Genomic DNA, 15,354 nt, shown 5'->3' with positions numbered 1-15,354 from the left:
TGGTTGAGCTCTGTGTTTGGCCAGCCTCAGTGTGAATCTTAATTGCGTCCTGAGGAGCCTCCTGATTGAATTTCTTCACATGGCTTACACTGGGCCTCCTGGAAGAGCTCTGCAGCTGGCTCTCCTCAGTGGGAATCTCCACTGACTCCACAAGAGCTGTCTGATGGAGCTCATTCACAGGGCCTACATCAGACCTCTTGGATGAGCTCTGCGTCCTGGGCCCGCTGCTTTGATTCCTGAAGAGACTCCACTTGGAGTTCGTTCACAGGGCCCACACTGGGCCTCCTGGAAGAGCTCTGCAGCTGGCTCTGCTCAGTGGGAATGTCCACTGACTCCAGAAGAGCCGTCTGATGGAGCTCATTCACAGGGCCCACATCCGACCTCTTGGATGAGCTCTGCGTCCGGGCCCACTCCTCTGACTCCTGAAGGGACTCCACTTGGAACTCGTTCACAGGGCTCACATTGGGCCTCCTGGAAGAGCTCTGCATCTGGCCTTCCTCAGCTTCATTCTGGCACCTCATCACCACATCAGCAGAACTCAGAGACAGAAAAGAGTCTTCTTCCTCTTCATCATCTTCGTCCTCCTCACACCCAGAACAGCAAAGCAGTGCTTCTGTCGTGGAAGAGTCATCTGAGCTCCGCCTTCCATGGTTACCGTTGCTATGGACATCACTGTGCTCCTGATCATTTTGCCCTTGTTTGTGGGTCCGAACCCGAGTGATGTTGTCCTGGTCATCACGGGTTTCGCACCAGCCGTCCTCGTCCGCGTCCAAGTAGACAGACGCCGAGTTGTCGTTGTCGTTGTCAGGTCTACAGTCTGGGCTTTGAATCCCAGAGTCGTCCTCACCTGTGGTCACTTTCCTCCCTGTGTTCCCCTCAGGCATGTCCGAGTCCAGTGGGCTGTCCGTCCGGCCGCCGCTCAGGCTGCTCAGGCTGCGCATGGAGTCGGGAGATGTCGACGATGATGCCAAAGATTCGGCCGAAGCGCTGCCGTCCGTAGCCCCGTTGCGCAAGGGTAGACTCATGCTACGGTGGGCCGCATCTGGGGGTCCCATGGTCACGGCAGATAGCTGAAGCTCACTCATATCTCCAATCGCAAGCCGGGGAATCCGGTCAGAGATTAGCCGAGATTAGCTGAGGTCTGAGGACCAGAGCCAGGTCCATGGTGTCACTCCTCGAAGTTCATAAGCACCTAGCGAGAGGAAAGACATGCTAATGCTCATAAAGCAGGACAGGAGGCCATTTCTAAGCATCTACTGACCCTGGACCCTGGTCCTCTGAGACCTCTGAAGAGGCCTTAACTGACTGTTCACTGGCTGCCTAATACTGTAGCTCCACCCCTCGACAAATGTGGTCAGCAGATGACCAGATAATCAGTGTGTTTTGCACTTCACCTGTCAGTGGTGCTAACGTTAGCATTAGCATTAGCATCATCATCAGCAGCAGCAGCAGCTCACCTGATCTCCCATCATTAAGCCCTGATTTACCTGAACCACCCCCACTTTTATTAGCATTTATGCTAATTATGCTAAGGTTAGCGTTTTACTGAGGAAATAAACACTTACTGACCAGATAAGAATAAACTAAATATATTTAAACATACATTTCTTTGAAAATATAGGAGAAAATATATAACACACATATGTAGCATATCTAGTTCTAGGACATGACTGGGAAATTATTTCAAATATGAAAGAATAAAATATATATATGTGTGTCATGCTATTTTATTCTTTTTTAATTTTTATGTATTCATATTTGAAATTTTATATATATTAAAATGTATTTATAAAATATATATATATATATAACAGAAATTCTTTTTTTTGCAATTTTCTATGTTGATAAAAATTTACATATTTTAAATATGTTTTTCAATATAACAGATATGTAGCTTTTCTTAAAGTTCTAGCAACATAGTGAATTTACATTTAACATAATATACGAAATGATTTCAAATATGAATGAATACAAAATGAATAAAAAAAACATGATATATATATAGTGCTATTTTATTCATTATTTATTTTTTCATATATGAAATTATGTATATATTTGTTGTTGTTGTTGGGTAATTCCATATATAAGAAACACATATTTTTAGATATACATTTAAAATATATTACACATATGTCAGATATGAATTAATAAAACATTTATAAAATGAAATAATAAAATATATAAAATATATTCATTGGGCAATTCCATATATAGCAAATTCATATTTTTTTTTAAATCAATTCAAAAAGTATTTAAGAAATATATTTAACAGAAATGAAATGATCATTTTTTTCTATTGCAAAAATATATTTCATAATTACATTAGTTTCCCATATAACACTGATATGTAAATTATTCGCAAATTTACATTTAACATGATATAGAAAATTATTTTAAATATGAATGAATAAAATATGAATAAAATGGGATAATAAATGATGTCAAATATATTAATTGGGTAATTCCATATATGCCAAATACATATTTTAAAAAAAAAAGATTTTTTTTTTGTAATTGATTTGCTACAGAAGTGCACTTTTATCTCAAATATTCAAATAAAAATACAATTAAAATGTGTATAAAATATGTTGGGGTTTTTTTTAAGTCTGAAAATGGTCAAAAATTTGGACTAAAAAAGAAAAGAGAGAGAGAGAGAGAGCACTGCTGCCCTCTGCTGGCCACAGGCTGCTGAGTCAGACCAGGAGCAGGGCGAGGTTAAGGGGTTAAGCACTGACCGGAGCCAAACTGCATCCTAGTCCTGCCTCTCATAATCACACCAATGAGTCATTCCTTCCTCCGGCCTCTCAGCCCTACTACACAGGCTCGGCACAACCCCAGCCTGTGTTTGAGCTTTCAGCCAGGCCATGTTTACAACACCCACCTCAACACACACACCACCCACCCACCCGTACACACTCCAGCCATCACCTCAGTCCAGGCCTGACATGAAGGCCCACCCGGCTGATGAAGGCCCTGAGCTCCGGTACACTTGCCTATCAGACCGCTCCGCTAATGTGGGTCAGCGAGAGGCTATTAAAAGGAGCTCCGGGTTTATTTTCATATTCGGGACAGCGTCTCTCTCTCCCTGTCTCTCTCTGTCTCTCCCGCTCACAAACGACACTGTGGGACGACGCTGAAGACAATGAAGCCTTGTGTCTTCGGACTGAAAACACGCGGGACGACAGCTTGGACCGAATGGATCAACTGTTCTGGCAGAAATCTGGCCTTCAGGACAAAGGGGCAGCGTTTACAGTAGCGCCGGAACCGCACTCGGCCCGGACAGCCGGACAGACCTGGGAAAGGTCACGGAGGCCTGCATGCCTAAATCACCACTGAACTCTGGCTAAATAGCCTGGCTTGTGGGGTCTCTGACCTGGGACACTGTGTGATATATATTATACAGTATATCTACAGTAGTATATTATTTTTAGAACATATATATTTTTAACATACAGTTATTTTAAAATATATGAGAGAGTTCAGAAGTGCGATCCCAGATAGCCATAAAAAATGAAGAAGAAGAATAATTAACATATATATATATCCTGTATCCCAAATAGCCACATATCCTACTCAGGTCGCGTCAGGTGACCTTTTCTCACCTCAAGGCCCAAAGTGTCCGAAAATGGAAAATGAGACTGCGCCATGTTGCGGTGTATAGCAGGGTCACTTTTATAAATGTTTTATAAAAGAATATAATATATTTCAAATGTATATCTAAAAATATGTATTTTGTATATATGGAATTACCATATATACCATAAAGAGTAAACAAAAAAAAAAAAAAATTAAAAATGTAAATGTTTAGCAAATATATTTTTTCAATGTCTAGAAATGGCAAAATATTTATTTGTTGAAAATTATTTTACCAAACATTTTAAAAGTACTTTTTAAACACATTTATTTTCAAATATTTTAATAAAATATATTCAACAGCCAATTTCATATACTTGAAAGAAAGTTGAAATAAATAAATGAATAAATAAAAATAATAATAATCTCACATGGAAAAGAAATATATGTAAAAAAAACATGTTTTAAATGTTGTTTAAAATATATTTAGAAATTCAACATAGAAAGAAATAATAAATAAAATAAGAATAAATAAAAAAAGTGCACAAGTACAGAAATTTCAGAAAAAATAAAAATATTGACTAAAAAAGAGCTAAAAATTTTAATATATAAAATACAAATGAAACCAAAAAAAGAAATGATTAAAATCATAAAAGGAAAAATTGAAAAACTTAGTGTTTAATATTCCCCCAATAAATATTAAAATCGATTGATTTTAAATAATATTTGATATACAGGCCATGTATTCTGAAATACATTTTAGTGTGTGAAATGCATTTGAATATATATAATTTTTTTCCATATAGGTGGACACAGAGTCTCTGCTGACCTGCTAACGACCAAGCGCCTTCGTCCAGTCTGTTTTTAGCTATGCTAATGTACCTGAGGCCATGTTTATACCCAACAGTCAGCCAGACAATGTCTGAAACCACGTAAGCTGGTCTGTTCGGGGTAATTCCACAGCCTGACCAGGTTAGAGTAGGTGGGGTTGGTGAGGTGGTTGGCTACATTGTTAGCGACATTAGCCTCATAAACATAACACAGACTACTGCTCAGAGCTCCAGGCTAAGCACTCTCGGGTAACTGGCCCAAATAGCCACACTGTCCTAATCAGGTCGCCTCAGGTCAGGTGACCTTTTCTCACCTCAAGGCCCAAAGCAAGTGTCAGAAAATGAGGCTGCGCCATGCTGCGGTGTATAGCAGGGTCACCCTGACCAAAAAACACCACAGCTCTCACTGTCCAAGCCTCTGCTGACCTGCTAATGACCTGCCTCTGTTTAGTCTGCTACACAGCCAGCCCCACACCTCCCACAGAGCCGCTGGCTCTCCGTATGAGCCGAAGCGAGGAGCCCAAGGGCTGGTTTTCCAGTGCCAGATCGATCTTAGCGCCCACCGCTAAATCCCACTGTCAGCTAAGACCTCTCGCGTTGGTTTACGGGGGTCTTTGATGGTCAAGGTGGTTGAAAGCACACTACCTAGCCTATGACATACCCTATAGGCCGGCTAATCCAGCTGGGCTTGCCTGGTTTCTCCTGTTTAATACCCTTGACTTCGGAAGAAACTAGGGATGAGCAGGTGTCCCAATACTTTTGTCCATACAGTGTTTCCTTTAGCAAGGGAAAAGAGGCTAAAGGGAGGCTGTGAGAAACCGCTAGCATTTATCTCCTACAGGAAAAGCCATATACACCAGATTTACACCATTTGTATATATATATATATTTATCCGGAATGTTGTCCATTGTCCATTTTGTAAAGTCGGAAAACTGTCCTGTGTTACTTAAAGCAACACAAACCATGTGACAGGTCAAAGTTTAATCTGGGGGAGGGGGATTGATCACTGCGCTCAAATGACATCTCTGCTGCCAGATTATCTTCACCCGAGTGGCGCTACAGGCTACAGGGAGAGAGAGAGAGAGCGAGCTACACTGTGGAGAGCAAGGGGTTATGGGACACGCAGTGCACCCGGCACCGCTCCACTGCACCCACGTCGCTCCGGATAATCTTTAATCCGACCTCAGACACGGACCGATCCGCGACCATGAGCCCTCTCAATCAGCGCCTTTCTAACTTCAAGCAGTGGAAGGACTGCGCTGACGTCAGAAAGATGTTAGCCATCTCGAATAAAATTTTTTACGTTGGGTTTTGATGTCTAAAAGATCTAACGTCAGACAAATGTTACATTTTAGTCGAAAAGTATTTCAAAACAACAACATCTCAACTTCGTCTGATAATGCTAATATGTCACGTCGAGTGGACGTTAAGATTAAGATTTTAGTTAAAAATGAAAGTCAGGCTGACGTCAAGCTCCAACGTTAGACAGATGTTGGGTTTTGGTTCGCTGGCACCGCCATTTGAAACCAACAGAATATCAACGTCTAATGATGTTAGAATGTCACGTTGAGTGGACGGTAAGATCATGGTGGTCATACGTTGGGTTTTTGATGTCTAAAAGATGCAGGACTCTAACATCAGACAAATGTTACATTTTAGTCGAAAAGTATTTCAAAACAACAACAACTACGTCTAACGATGTTAATATGTCACGTCGAGTGGACGTTAAGTATACTATACTATACCTCTCAACTAAATGTAGATGTTCTACATCAACATGACGTTGGTGTGAGAGGTTTTGGAAGACATTGGACCTTAGTCACCTGACATCACAACTTAAAACTGAGGCCACAGGGCTCAGGCGCACTCAAATATGAAACGATCCCGACTTCTCACAGAGCTCTCCGAGAGTGTCTGTGCTTGACCTTGCAGATCCAGGCGTCCTGCTGGAAGAGCAGATCAATACGTTTCCAGCAAACGTAAACTGAGAGCAGTGTAAGAACTCTACAAGGAAACTGTGTCTGTGCTAAGGCTGCAGCTAACTGAAGAAACTGCACTGCGCTGCTGCCCAGCAGGGTTTCAGCAATGCAGCTAACAGCGGCACTGACAACGAGCTCAGGACAAGAGAAATGCAAGTTCTTAGAGGTGTTTAGTAGAGCTTAGTCACTCCAGGGCTCCCAAAAGGTGCTTAACTAATACTAAAAGGTGTTCCACTCATCCCCAAAGTGTTCAACTCATCCCCAAAGGTGTTCCACTTATCGCAGAGGTGTTCAACTCATCCCCAAAGGTGTTCCACTTATCGCAGAGGTGTTCAACTCATCCCCAAAGGTGTTCCACTTATCGCAGAGGTGTTGAACTCATCCCAAAGGTGTTCCACTTATCCCCAAAGTGTTCAACTCATCCCCAAAGGTGTTCCACTTATCGCAGAGGTGTTCAACTCATCCCCAAAGGTGTTCCACTTATCGCAGAGGTGTTCAACTCATCCCCAAAGGTGTTCCACTTATCGCAGAGGTGTTCAACTCATCCCAAAGGTGTTCCACTTATCCCCAAAATGTTCAACTCATCCCCAAAGGTGTTCCACTTATCCCCAAAGTGTTCAACTCATCCCAAAGGTGTTCCACTTATCCCCAAAGTGTTCAACTCATCCCCAAAGGTGTTCAACTCATCCCCAAAGGTGTTCCACTTATCCCCAAAGTGTTCAACTCATCCCCAAAGGTGTTCCACTTATCACAGAGGTGTTCAACTCATCCCCAAAGGTGTTCCACTTATCACAGAGGTGTTCAACTCATCCCCAAAGGTGTTCCACTTATCGCAGAGGTATTCAACTTATCCCAAAGTGGTCCAACTCATCCCAAAGGCATTCCACTCATCCCAAAAGGGTTCCTCTTAGCCTAAAGGTGCTCAACTTATCCCAGAGGTGTTCAGCTCATCCCAGAGGTGTTCAGTGGAGTCATCACTCCAACCCATCCCCAAAGTTGTTCAACTCATCCAAAACATATTCAGCTCATCCCAAAAGGGGTTCAGTCCATTTCAAATGTGTTCTACTCATCCCAAAGGTAATCGGTGGAGTGTCATCACACCATCTTATCACAAAGATTTTTCACTTATCACAAAGGTGTTCATGTCAAACAGGTTTTCAACTTTTTTCAAAGGTCTTCACAGGAGCTTCAACACCCCAACTCATCCCAAAAGTGTACAGTGGAGAGTCATCACTCCAGCCCATCCCGAGGCTTATAAGGAAATCCATGACGGATGTAACACTGGTGCTTTCCGGAGCCTCCAACACTATCTAGACCTCCCAGCTTCCTCGCTTGACTTCTTACACAAACAGAGGTTCCTCTAGTGGTGCTTCAGGAGATGCCCTGGAAGAACCATGTTTGGAACGAAATGACCCTTTAAATCGAGCGAAGGTTCTTCAACATGGAGCCAAAGGTGGTTCTTCAAAAACACTGGGAAAAAAATGTCTTTCTCGGCCTGTTTCTCTTCCTCTCTCTCTCTCTCTCTCTCCCTGTTGCTCTGTCTCTTCCCCTCCCACTTACCTCCACTTGTCTCCTTAGAGACAGCTCCTCTTGCATAACCCAGTGTCATTGTGAAATGGGAAAGGGACAGTAATTCCATTCACAAACCGACAAAGCGAATGCAGATTCGGGGGATTTTTTAGGCAACCCCGGCTTTTTTATTTATTGTTGTCCCGGACCCGTTCCCCGGCAAGTTCTTTCCACATTGACCTAAAAAGCGTCCGTCCCTCGGGGACACAAGTGCACTTTGTGTCCCGGTTGCAGGCGTGTTTGTAAACACACCTGTTCCTGCGCACAGACGGAAGCTTCGAGACTCCCCGCCACTAAGATACACACAACATGTCCAAATATTTATGGACACCCCTCCCAACCTTCAGGCCACGGCTGCCGCCATCTCATCTTTACCCTTGGCAACATCATCAGACGCCACGGAGGAACACCACCTTTGTATCCTTCTGGATAATGCTTGGCGTTGGGCATGGTGACCCTCATGTGTGTGCCAGGCCAGGCGTGGGCTGGAGGGGTTTATATCAAGCCCCCCAGCATTGAGCTGTGGAGCAGTGGAGGAACTGTGTTCTCTGGAATGATGGATGGTGGTGGAGCTAAGCTGGAGAGTTGGAATGATGAAGGATGAAGTGGGGTGGTGATCAAACATCCAACGTCCTGACCTCACTAATGCTAAGCTCTTGTCACTGAATGCAATCAAATCCTCACAGCAATGCTCTGCTCCAAAATGCAGTATAAAGCCTTCCTCCTGCCTGGACAGTAGAGACAGTTACCCCAACAAAAGCAGGAGCAACTATTTTTAATAGCCTTGATTTCAGAAGAAACAGTGAATGAGCAGGTGTCCCAATACTTTTGTCCAAATAGTGTAGCTAACAAGTAACAGAAATGTGACCTGGAAAAATGGGCAAGCGCAAGAATCAAGAACCAATGATGTTCTAGATAGACGACCGGGCAGGTCTTGTTGGGGTGTTCCCGGTATGCAGTGGTCAGTGGCTCGCATGGGTGGAACATGGGGGTTCCAGGTAGACATGGGCTCCGAATCGTTCATCGTTGAAGCCCACCCGAATCTCACATGGCGGCAGGGTATACTACCTTACCCGATGGGGTCCACGTTCAACCCCTGACCATTGGTGGCCATCCAAGCTGCTTCCCAGTTGGGCCACCATACAGGCCCCACATGGCCCTGGACTTGTTAGATGGGTAGGCGCCCAAGGCTCGATGATGCTCATAGAGGCCCCACCTCACAACTTACCAGACTTTAAGGATCTGCTGATAGGTGCCCAGAGCTGTTTTGGTGGTACCTCCACAATATTAGGCAGGTGGTTTATCGGGGCACGAGCTCTCCTCAATCGCAGGCCTCTGATTGGGCCTCTGCATTGGCGTGTAAGGGAATGTTAAAAATCCCAGGGTAATGCGCTTGTTTTTAGCCCTAAAGTTAACCGAAAGCCGGAGTTCAGCTCCATAATCTCATCATTTTTCACAACAGCAGGCTTAGCGTAATTATCTTAACTGCTCGGGATCTGCAGCTCAGCCACCCTTTGTTGCCGAGACGGGGGAGCTGAAAGCGAGAGTGCTATCTAACTGTACGTCCTTCGCTGCTAAGCAGGGGTGGAATCTAGCACAGGCTCAAGAATGCCTGCCTCGAGGGCAACTGCCTACGTTCCTGTGCCAACGTATCAAACCAGAGCACCTCTGAGGAAACCTGTAGACAAAGCCTTTCATACAAGAAGGTTCAAGAAGACCTGCTACCAGCCTAGTTAGGTCCTCCAGAGTCGGGCAAACTGCCGACGGTGGACGAGAGTTCGTGACGTATTCGATAAGAGGGTGAACGGCGAATGGTTGAACGTAGCTTGTGGTGTTGAGTGATCGAAATTCAACGTCAGGACAACGTCTAATGTTGACGCCAAGTTGACAGAGTTGATCTTTTGTTGGTTTTAGGTTGTGCTGCTGAGTTCCCAAGATCCAACCTCTTCCAGACGACAAATGCCAACGTCCTACTGACGTTGAATACCAACTTTTAGACGTCTAGTCAACGTCATAATCTTAGCGACATGACATTCTGACTTTATTAGACGTTACTACTTTTTTACGTTTTTTATTAATGTGGTAATGAATTGATAATTAATTATTGTGGTTTCATGTAACCAAAACCCAACGTCTTCCAAACGTCTGACGTTGAATACCGACTTTTAGACATGAGGACGTCTGGTAAACGTCATCATCTTAGCGTTCACTCGACATGACATTCTGACATCATTAGACGTTGATACTTGTGTTGGTTTTTAGAAATTATGGTGTCAGGTAACCAAAACCTAACGTCTTCCAAACGTCAAATGCCAACGTCCTACTGACGTTGAATTTCGACTTTTTGACGTCTGGTCAACGTCATAATCTAGCATAAAATAGTAGCTAACCTTGCTAACAACAACAACACCATAGCAAAGAAACACCATAGGTATGATAGCGAAGGGGTAGGATCGCACACCACCGTCACTGATTTCGCTAATTCTGCTAGCATTATGGTGTGCAATGTAGCATTATAGTTTGATTAGCATTACAGCTGCTAGATAGCCATGATTTAACACTTAAAACTTGCAATTTGTTTCATAATTTGTAATTTATATGAATTATTACTCAGTCATAACCCCCCGAACTTTCAATCTACACCACATTAGCATCTCTAAGTAGAAGAGGAGACCTTTCACTAGGATTTGTTCATCATTCGTTTGATGAACGGTTGATTATTCTGCGCACCTGCCTTCTTTTTGTCGTAAATGTCATTAATAATGGGCATCCGAGGCCAGAATGCTCTAGTTTTGTCTGTTATAACGTCCTTTTGCAGAGAATACCCACCACTCCTGCTATTCTTCTCCCAGATCCGAGCTGTTGCCATAGAGATGAACAATCTGCTTAGTCATTTTCTGCTTGGGCGATGCCACAGCACAGCAAGACGGGCCTCCCGAATTTAATCCCCGAAATGCATTTCTTAGCCATATCACTCTAATCCCACCACACACACACACACACACACAGACTACCAGCTTTCCAGCACCACTGCCTAACCAGAGACCTCCTTCAGGGCTCTTAAAGGTACAGGAGACATCAATGATGGCTTCTGTTCTGCCTGAAGGGCTTGTGAAAAGCCATCTTACAGACGTTGATGGACAAATGAAGACCTTATATAAGTTTCTCCGTACGTCTATACATGCAGCCTAAATTCCTCGTCAAACCACGTCATTATGGACATCGGTTTGTGCTCAGGGGTGCAGTCATGAATCACAGCACTTACGGTCGCCTGGGGCAGCTCTAGCAGGGCTGAAATTTCACAGACTGACAGGCAACCTATGACGGTTCTATCTGTCTCAGCAACAGCTAGGCCGACGACACGTCAACTGAGAATTAGAAGGGGTGTCCACATACTTTAGGAGGTGGTGGGATTAGGGTTGGATCCAAAGTCTTTGAGAAGGTAGTTCACCAGGGTTGGGTTGGAGACCACTCTTGTATCGAGAACCTCTACCTCTTTTTCTTGTAGCTAACATTCCTCAAGAGCTGTGAACATCTATGTACATCTATATATAGTCTACATTTCATTTTCCTCCACGCCAAACTAATCAAACCACGTCTTTATGGACATCGGTTTGTGCACAGGGGTGCAGTCATGCTTCCATTTTCAAAGCACAGCACTTACGGTCGACTGGGGCAGCTCTAGCAGGGCTGAAATTTCATAGAGCGACAGTTCGATTTTATACTCCTGGTAGCAACAGATAGGCCGACAATACGTCAACTAAGAATTAGAAGGGGTGTCCACATACTTTTCTAAAATTATATACATTTATGATCGGCCATAACATTAATTTACTGATAGAATTATTTGGATTTGGGAAGGTAGTTTACCAAGGCTGGGTAAGAGACCACCTCTAGAATAGAGAACCTCTACCTCTATTTCCTCTAGGTAGCAAGAAAGGTCTGTAAGAGCAGTGTGCCGAGACATGAGCCAGCAATTCTAGCTGTCCTTGTGAAAAGACACATCAGCATGCAGGCAGGGGGGTGGAGCAGCACACATGGCGTCTATCGCAGTGCCGCTGCTGTGGTGACGTGCGAGAGAGTGTAAACACACACTGAATGTTCAATAGGTTCCTCCGGTAGCGTCACGGAGGCCCTGGTGCAGTCAAAGGCAGGACGTACGCCATGCAGCTCATATATTGATCTCTCCTCGTTACGCAACCGGGACTAAAAGGCCTCAAATCATACCCTCAAACACCTGCCACTTCTCTGCAGGGCTTACCATCCAGCCATCCATCCATCCACTCCTCCCTCCATCCACCTGAGAATCAGGGTGTATTACAGTAGGCCTAATTACACTGCGTAGCAATGCTATGATTTTAATGTACCATCAAATGCTGTGATATTAATATTAATAACGCAGTGCACGGTCAGTACAGATAGTGCTGCGTGCTGTAATATACACACTCATTTAGCTAACACCATGCTACTGCTAATAAGAAAAGTCCCAACAGCTCACAACCGTAAAGTTGCATTTGGTGCTTGGACCCCTATGATTGCTCCTATAATAATTTTAGATATAATACACATAGAATGAAATAACCAAAATACAGATCAAAAATGTATCAAATAAATATGTTATAATATATATATATATATATATATATATATATATATATATATATATATATATATATAATAATTATTATTATATATCAATTATTATTTTTATTTATTTATTTATTTATTTTTATATATAATTTTATAAAATAGACGAATTAAACCCACATACTATAATATCAATAAGATGACATAAAGTCACAAATTTGGTTGCTTCTATTATACATTTAGGACATTAGACACAGCATAAGTTAAATATAAGAGTTTTAAATGAATTAATTTACAGACTAAATTAAAATCTATCAAACAGAAGAAAATAAAGGATCGCACATGTACAGGATATAAAAGTACAGCAAATTCAGGTTCATGTGCACCTGATATTTAAATGAGATACAGTAACTGCATTTAAACTACACTGCTAAGATCTTATACATGTACAATTTAACGCTGTAATGTTAATAATAACTGAGGTGGATGGTCAGCACTGATTCAGAACCATGTGATGAACATTCGCAAGTACATTAGTATGCGTGCTGTACTGTTGGAGCCCAACTACAGCTTTGCTGTTATACACTCACTAATATAACCAACATAATATTAATAATAAGAAGAAAAGTCCCAACAGCAGATAACTGTAAGATTCCTGCAACTGGTGCTTGGTCCCCTTAGATTGCCTCTATTTTACATTTAGGCAATTTTACACAGTATTTGATTTAATTAAATAAATTACAGACCTAAAATGTAGCAAATAGTAGAAACTAAACATAACTACTAGGTTCCTGCAATTGGTGCTTGGTCCCCTTAGATTGCCCATATTATTCATTGAGGGAATTTTACACAGTATTAGAGTTAAATTAAGTAAATTACAGACCTAAAATGTAGCAAATAGAAGAAACTAAAGTTTTGATGTTATACACTCACTCATATAACCAACATATTATGAATAATAATAAGAAAAGTCCCAACATCACATAACTGTAAGATTTTTGCAATCAGTGCTTGGTCCCCTTAGATTGCCCCTATTATTTATTGAGGGAATTTTACACAGTATTAGAGTTAAATTAAGTTAATTACAGACCTAAAATGTAACAAATAGTAGAAACTAAAGTTTTGATGTTATACACTCACTAATATAACCAACATAATATTAATAATAATAAGAAAAGTCCCAACAGCACATAACTGTAAGATTCCTGCAATTAGTGCTTGGTCCCCTTAGATTGCCCATATTATTAATTTAGGGAATTTTACACAGTATTAGAGTTAAATTAAGTAAATTACAGACCTAAAATGTAGCAAATAGTAGAAACTGAAGTTTTGCTGTTATACACTCACTAATATAACCAACATAATATTAATAATAATAAGAAAAGTCCCAACAGCACATAACTGTAAGATTCCTGCAATTGGTGCTTGGTCCCCTTAGATTGCCCATATTATTTATTTAGGGAATTTTACACAGTATTGGAGTTAAAATATATAAAATACAGACCTAAATTGTATCAAACAACAGACACTAAAGGTGAAAACATGAAGAATAGGGTATAAAACTCACATACAGCATAAGTGCAATGCCAGGATTCTGTACACGTACAATCAAACGCTATTATATGGAATAACAGCTGCAGTGGATGGTCAGCACTGATTCAAAACCATGTGACAGACATTCAGAAGTGCATCAGCATGGATGCTGTTATACACTCAACCATATACTAAGAAACAAAAAGTCCCAACCGCACATAACTACTAGGTTCCTGGATTCGGTGCTTGGGCCCCTTAGATTGCCGCTATTTTACATTTAGGCAATTTTACACAGTATTACAGTTAAATGGACATAATTACAGGTCAAACAGAATTGGACACATTCCAGTTCTAAAAGTATACCAAATCCAGGTCCACTTGCACACTCGCCATGGAAAAGTTTGATTGCATGCAGCCCACATGAGTCCCCAGCAGCTAGCTACTTACCTAATGGTCCAACTGCTGGAAAATGGAAAAGTCAAAAGTCCGCAGTTGGCAGGGAGACGGGAGGAGACACGTCACACACATGCACACACACACACACACACACACACACACACACACACATACACACACATACACACACACACTCACTCAGGACAGCGCTGGACGTGCCTGTCTCATGCAATCCTGTCAGTGGTCTAACACACACAGCTAACGAGGAGGCAGTGCAATCCAGACAGTGAGTGAGAGAGGGAGTGTGTGTGTGTGTGTGTGAGAGAGAGAGAGAGAGAGAGAGAGAGAGAGAGCCCTCCCCCTTGGACTTTAGCTGCAGCCAAATCGTGCCGCAGTAACACCGACCAACCCGTGTGTGTGTGTGTGTGAGTGTGTGTGTGTGTGTGTGAGTGTGTGTGTGTGTAAGAGAGTGTGTGTGAATGACTTTTCTGACTAAGGCAGCACTGGAATGTGTTTTCCCCCTTACCAGGAACACTCTATCCCAGCACACACACACACACACACACACACACATTCAAAGTTCACACAAGTCCATACTTCCTTGCTAATGGGTTCTTCAAGGGTTCTTTCAGTAAAGGAAGTGGTTCTACGGAGAACCCAGATCGGGCCTGGGCAGGTTAGCTCCCCTAGGCCCAACCCCCTGAAGCAATAAGGGGCCCGTCCTGCTCTGTTGCTAAGCAGCTACAGTGCCTCACTTTATACCAATGGGAGGTTATGCTAACACTGTGCTAAGCCCCAGGAGGAAGAGGAGAACTGGAGCGTGTGTGTGTGTGTGTGTGTGTGTGTGTGTGTGTGTGGTCGGGAGCTTGACTTGAGGCATTAGCAC

The 15,354-nt window shown here is 42.6% G+C and overlaps 1 protein-coding gene across 4 annotated transcripts; it reads right to left on the bottom strand.

Moving 5' to 3' along the window:
- Positions 1–6: 6 nt before the first annotated feature.
- Positions 7–14,758, bottom strand: LOC140547069 (uncharacterized). 4 transcript variants are annotated; one of them, XM_072670590.1, is made up of 2 exons: positions 14,520–14,758; positions 7–1,192 (listed from the first exon to the last, which is right to left on the bottom strand). In XM_072670590.1, the coding sequence occupies exon 2, from the start codon at positions 1,083–1,085 to the stop codon at positions 189–191; it is 897 nt and encodes a 298-aa protein (XP_072526691.1). In that variant the 5' UTR covers positions 1,086–1,192; positions 14,520–14,758; the 3' UTR covers positions 7–188. The 4 variants fall into 4 exon arrangements, with proteins under 4 accessions (XP_072526691.1, XP_072526693.1, XP_072526692.1 ...); XM_072670592.1 differs by lacking the exon at positions 14,520–14,758 and adding an exon at positions 14,111–14,132; XM_072670591.1 differs by lacking the exon at positions 14,520–14,758 and adding an exon at positions 10,782–10,942.
- Positions 14,759–15,354: the final 596 nt, after the last annotated feature.

The sequence above is a fragment of the Salminus brasiliensis genome, chromosome 24, assembly GCF_030463535.1.
Source record: "Salminus brasiliensis chromosome 24, fSalBra1.hap2, whole genome shotgun sequence".
Classification (NCBI taxonomy): domain Eukaryota; kingdom Metazoa; phylum Chordata; class Actinopteri; order Characiformes; family Bryconidae; genus Salminus; species Salminus brasiliensis.
The sequence above is the reverse complement of the archived record's forward strand: the minus strand, read 5'-3'. Positions and strand labels throughout refer to the sequence as shown.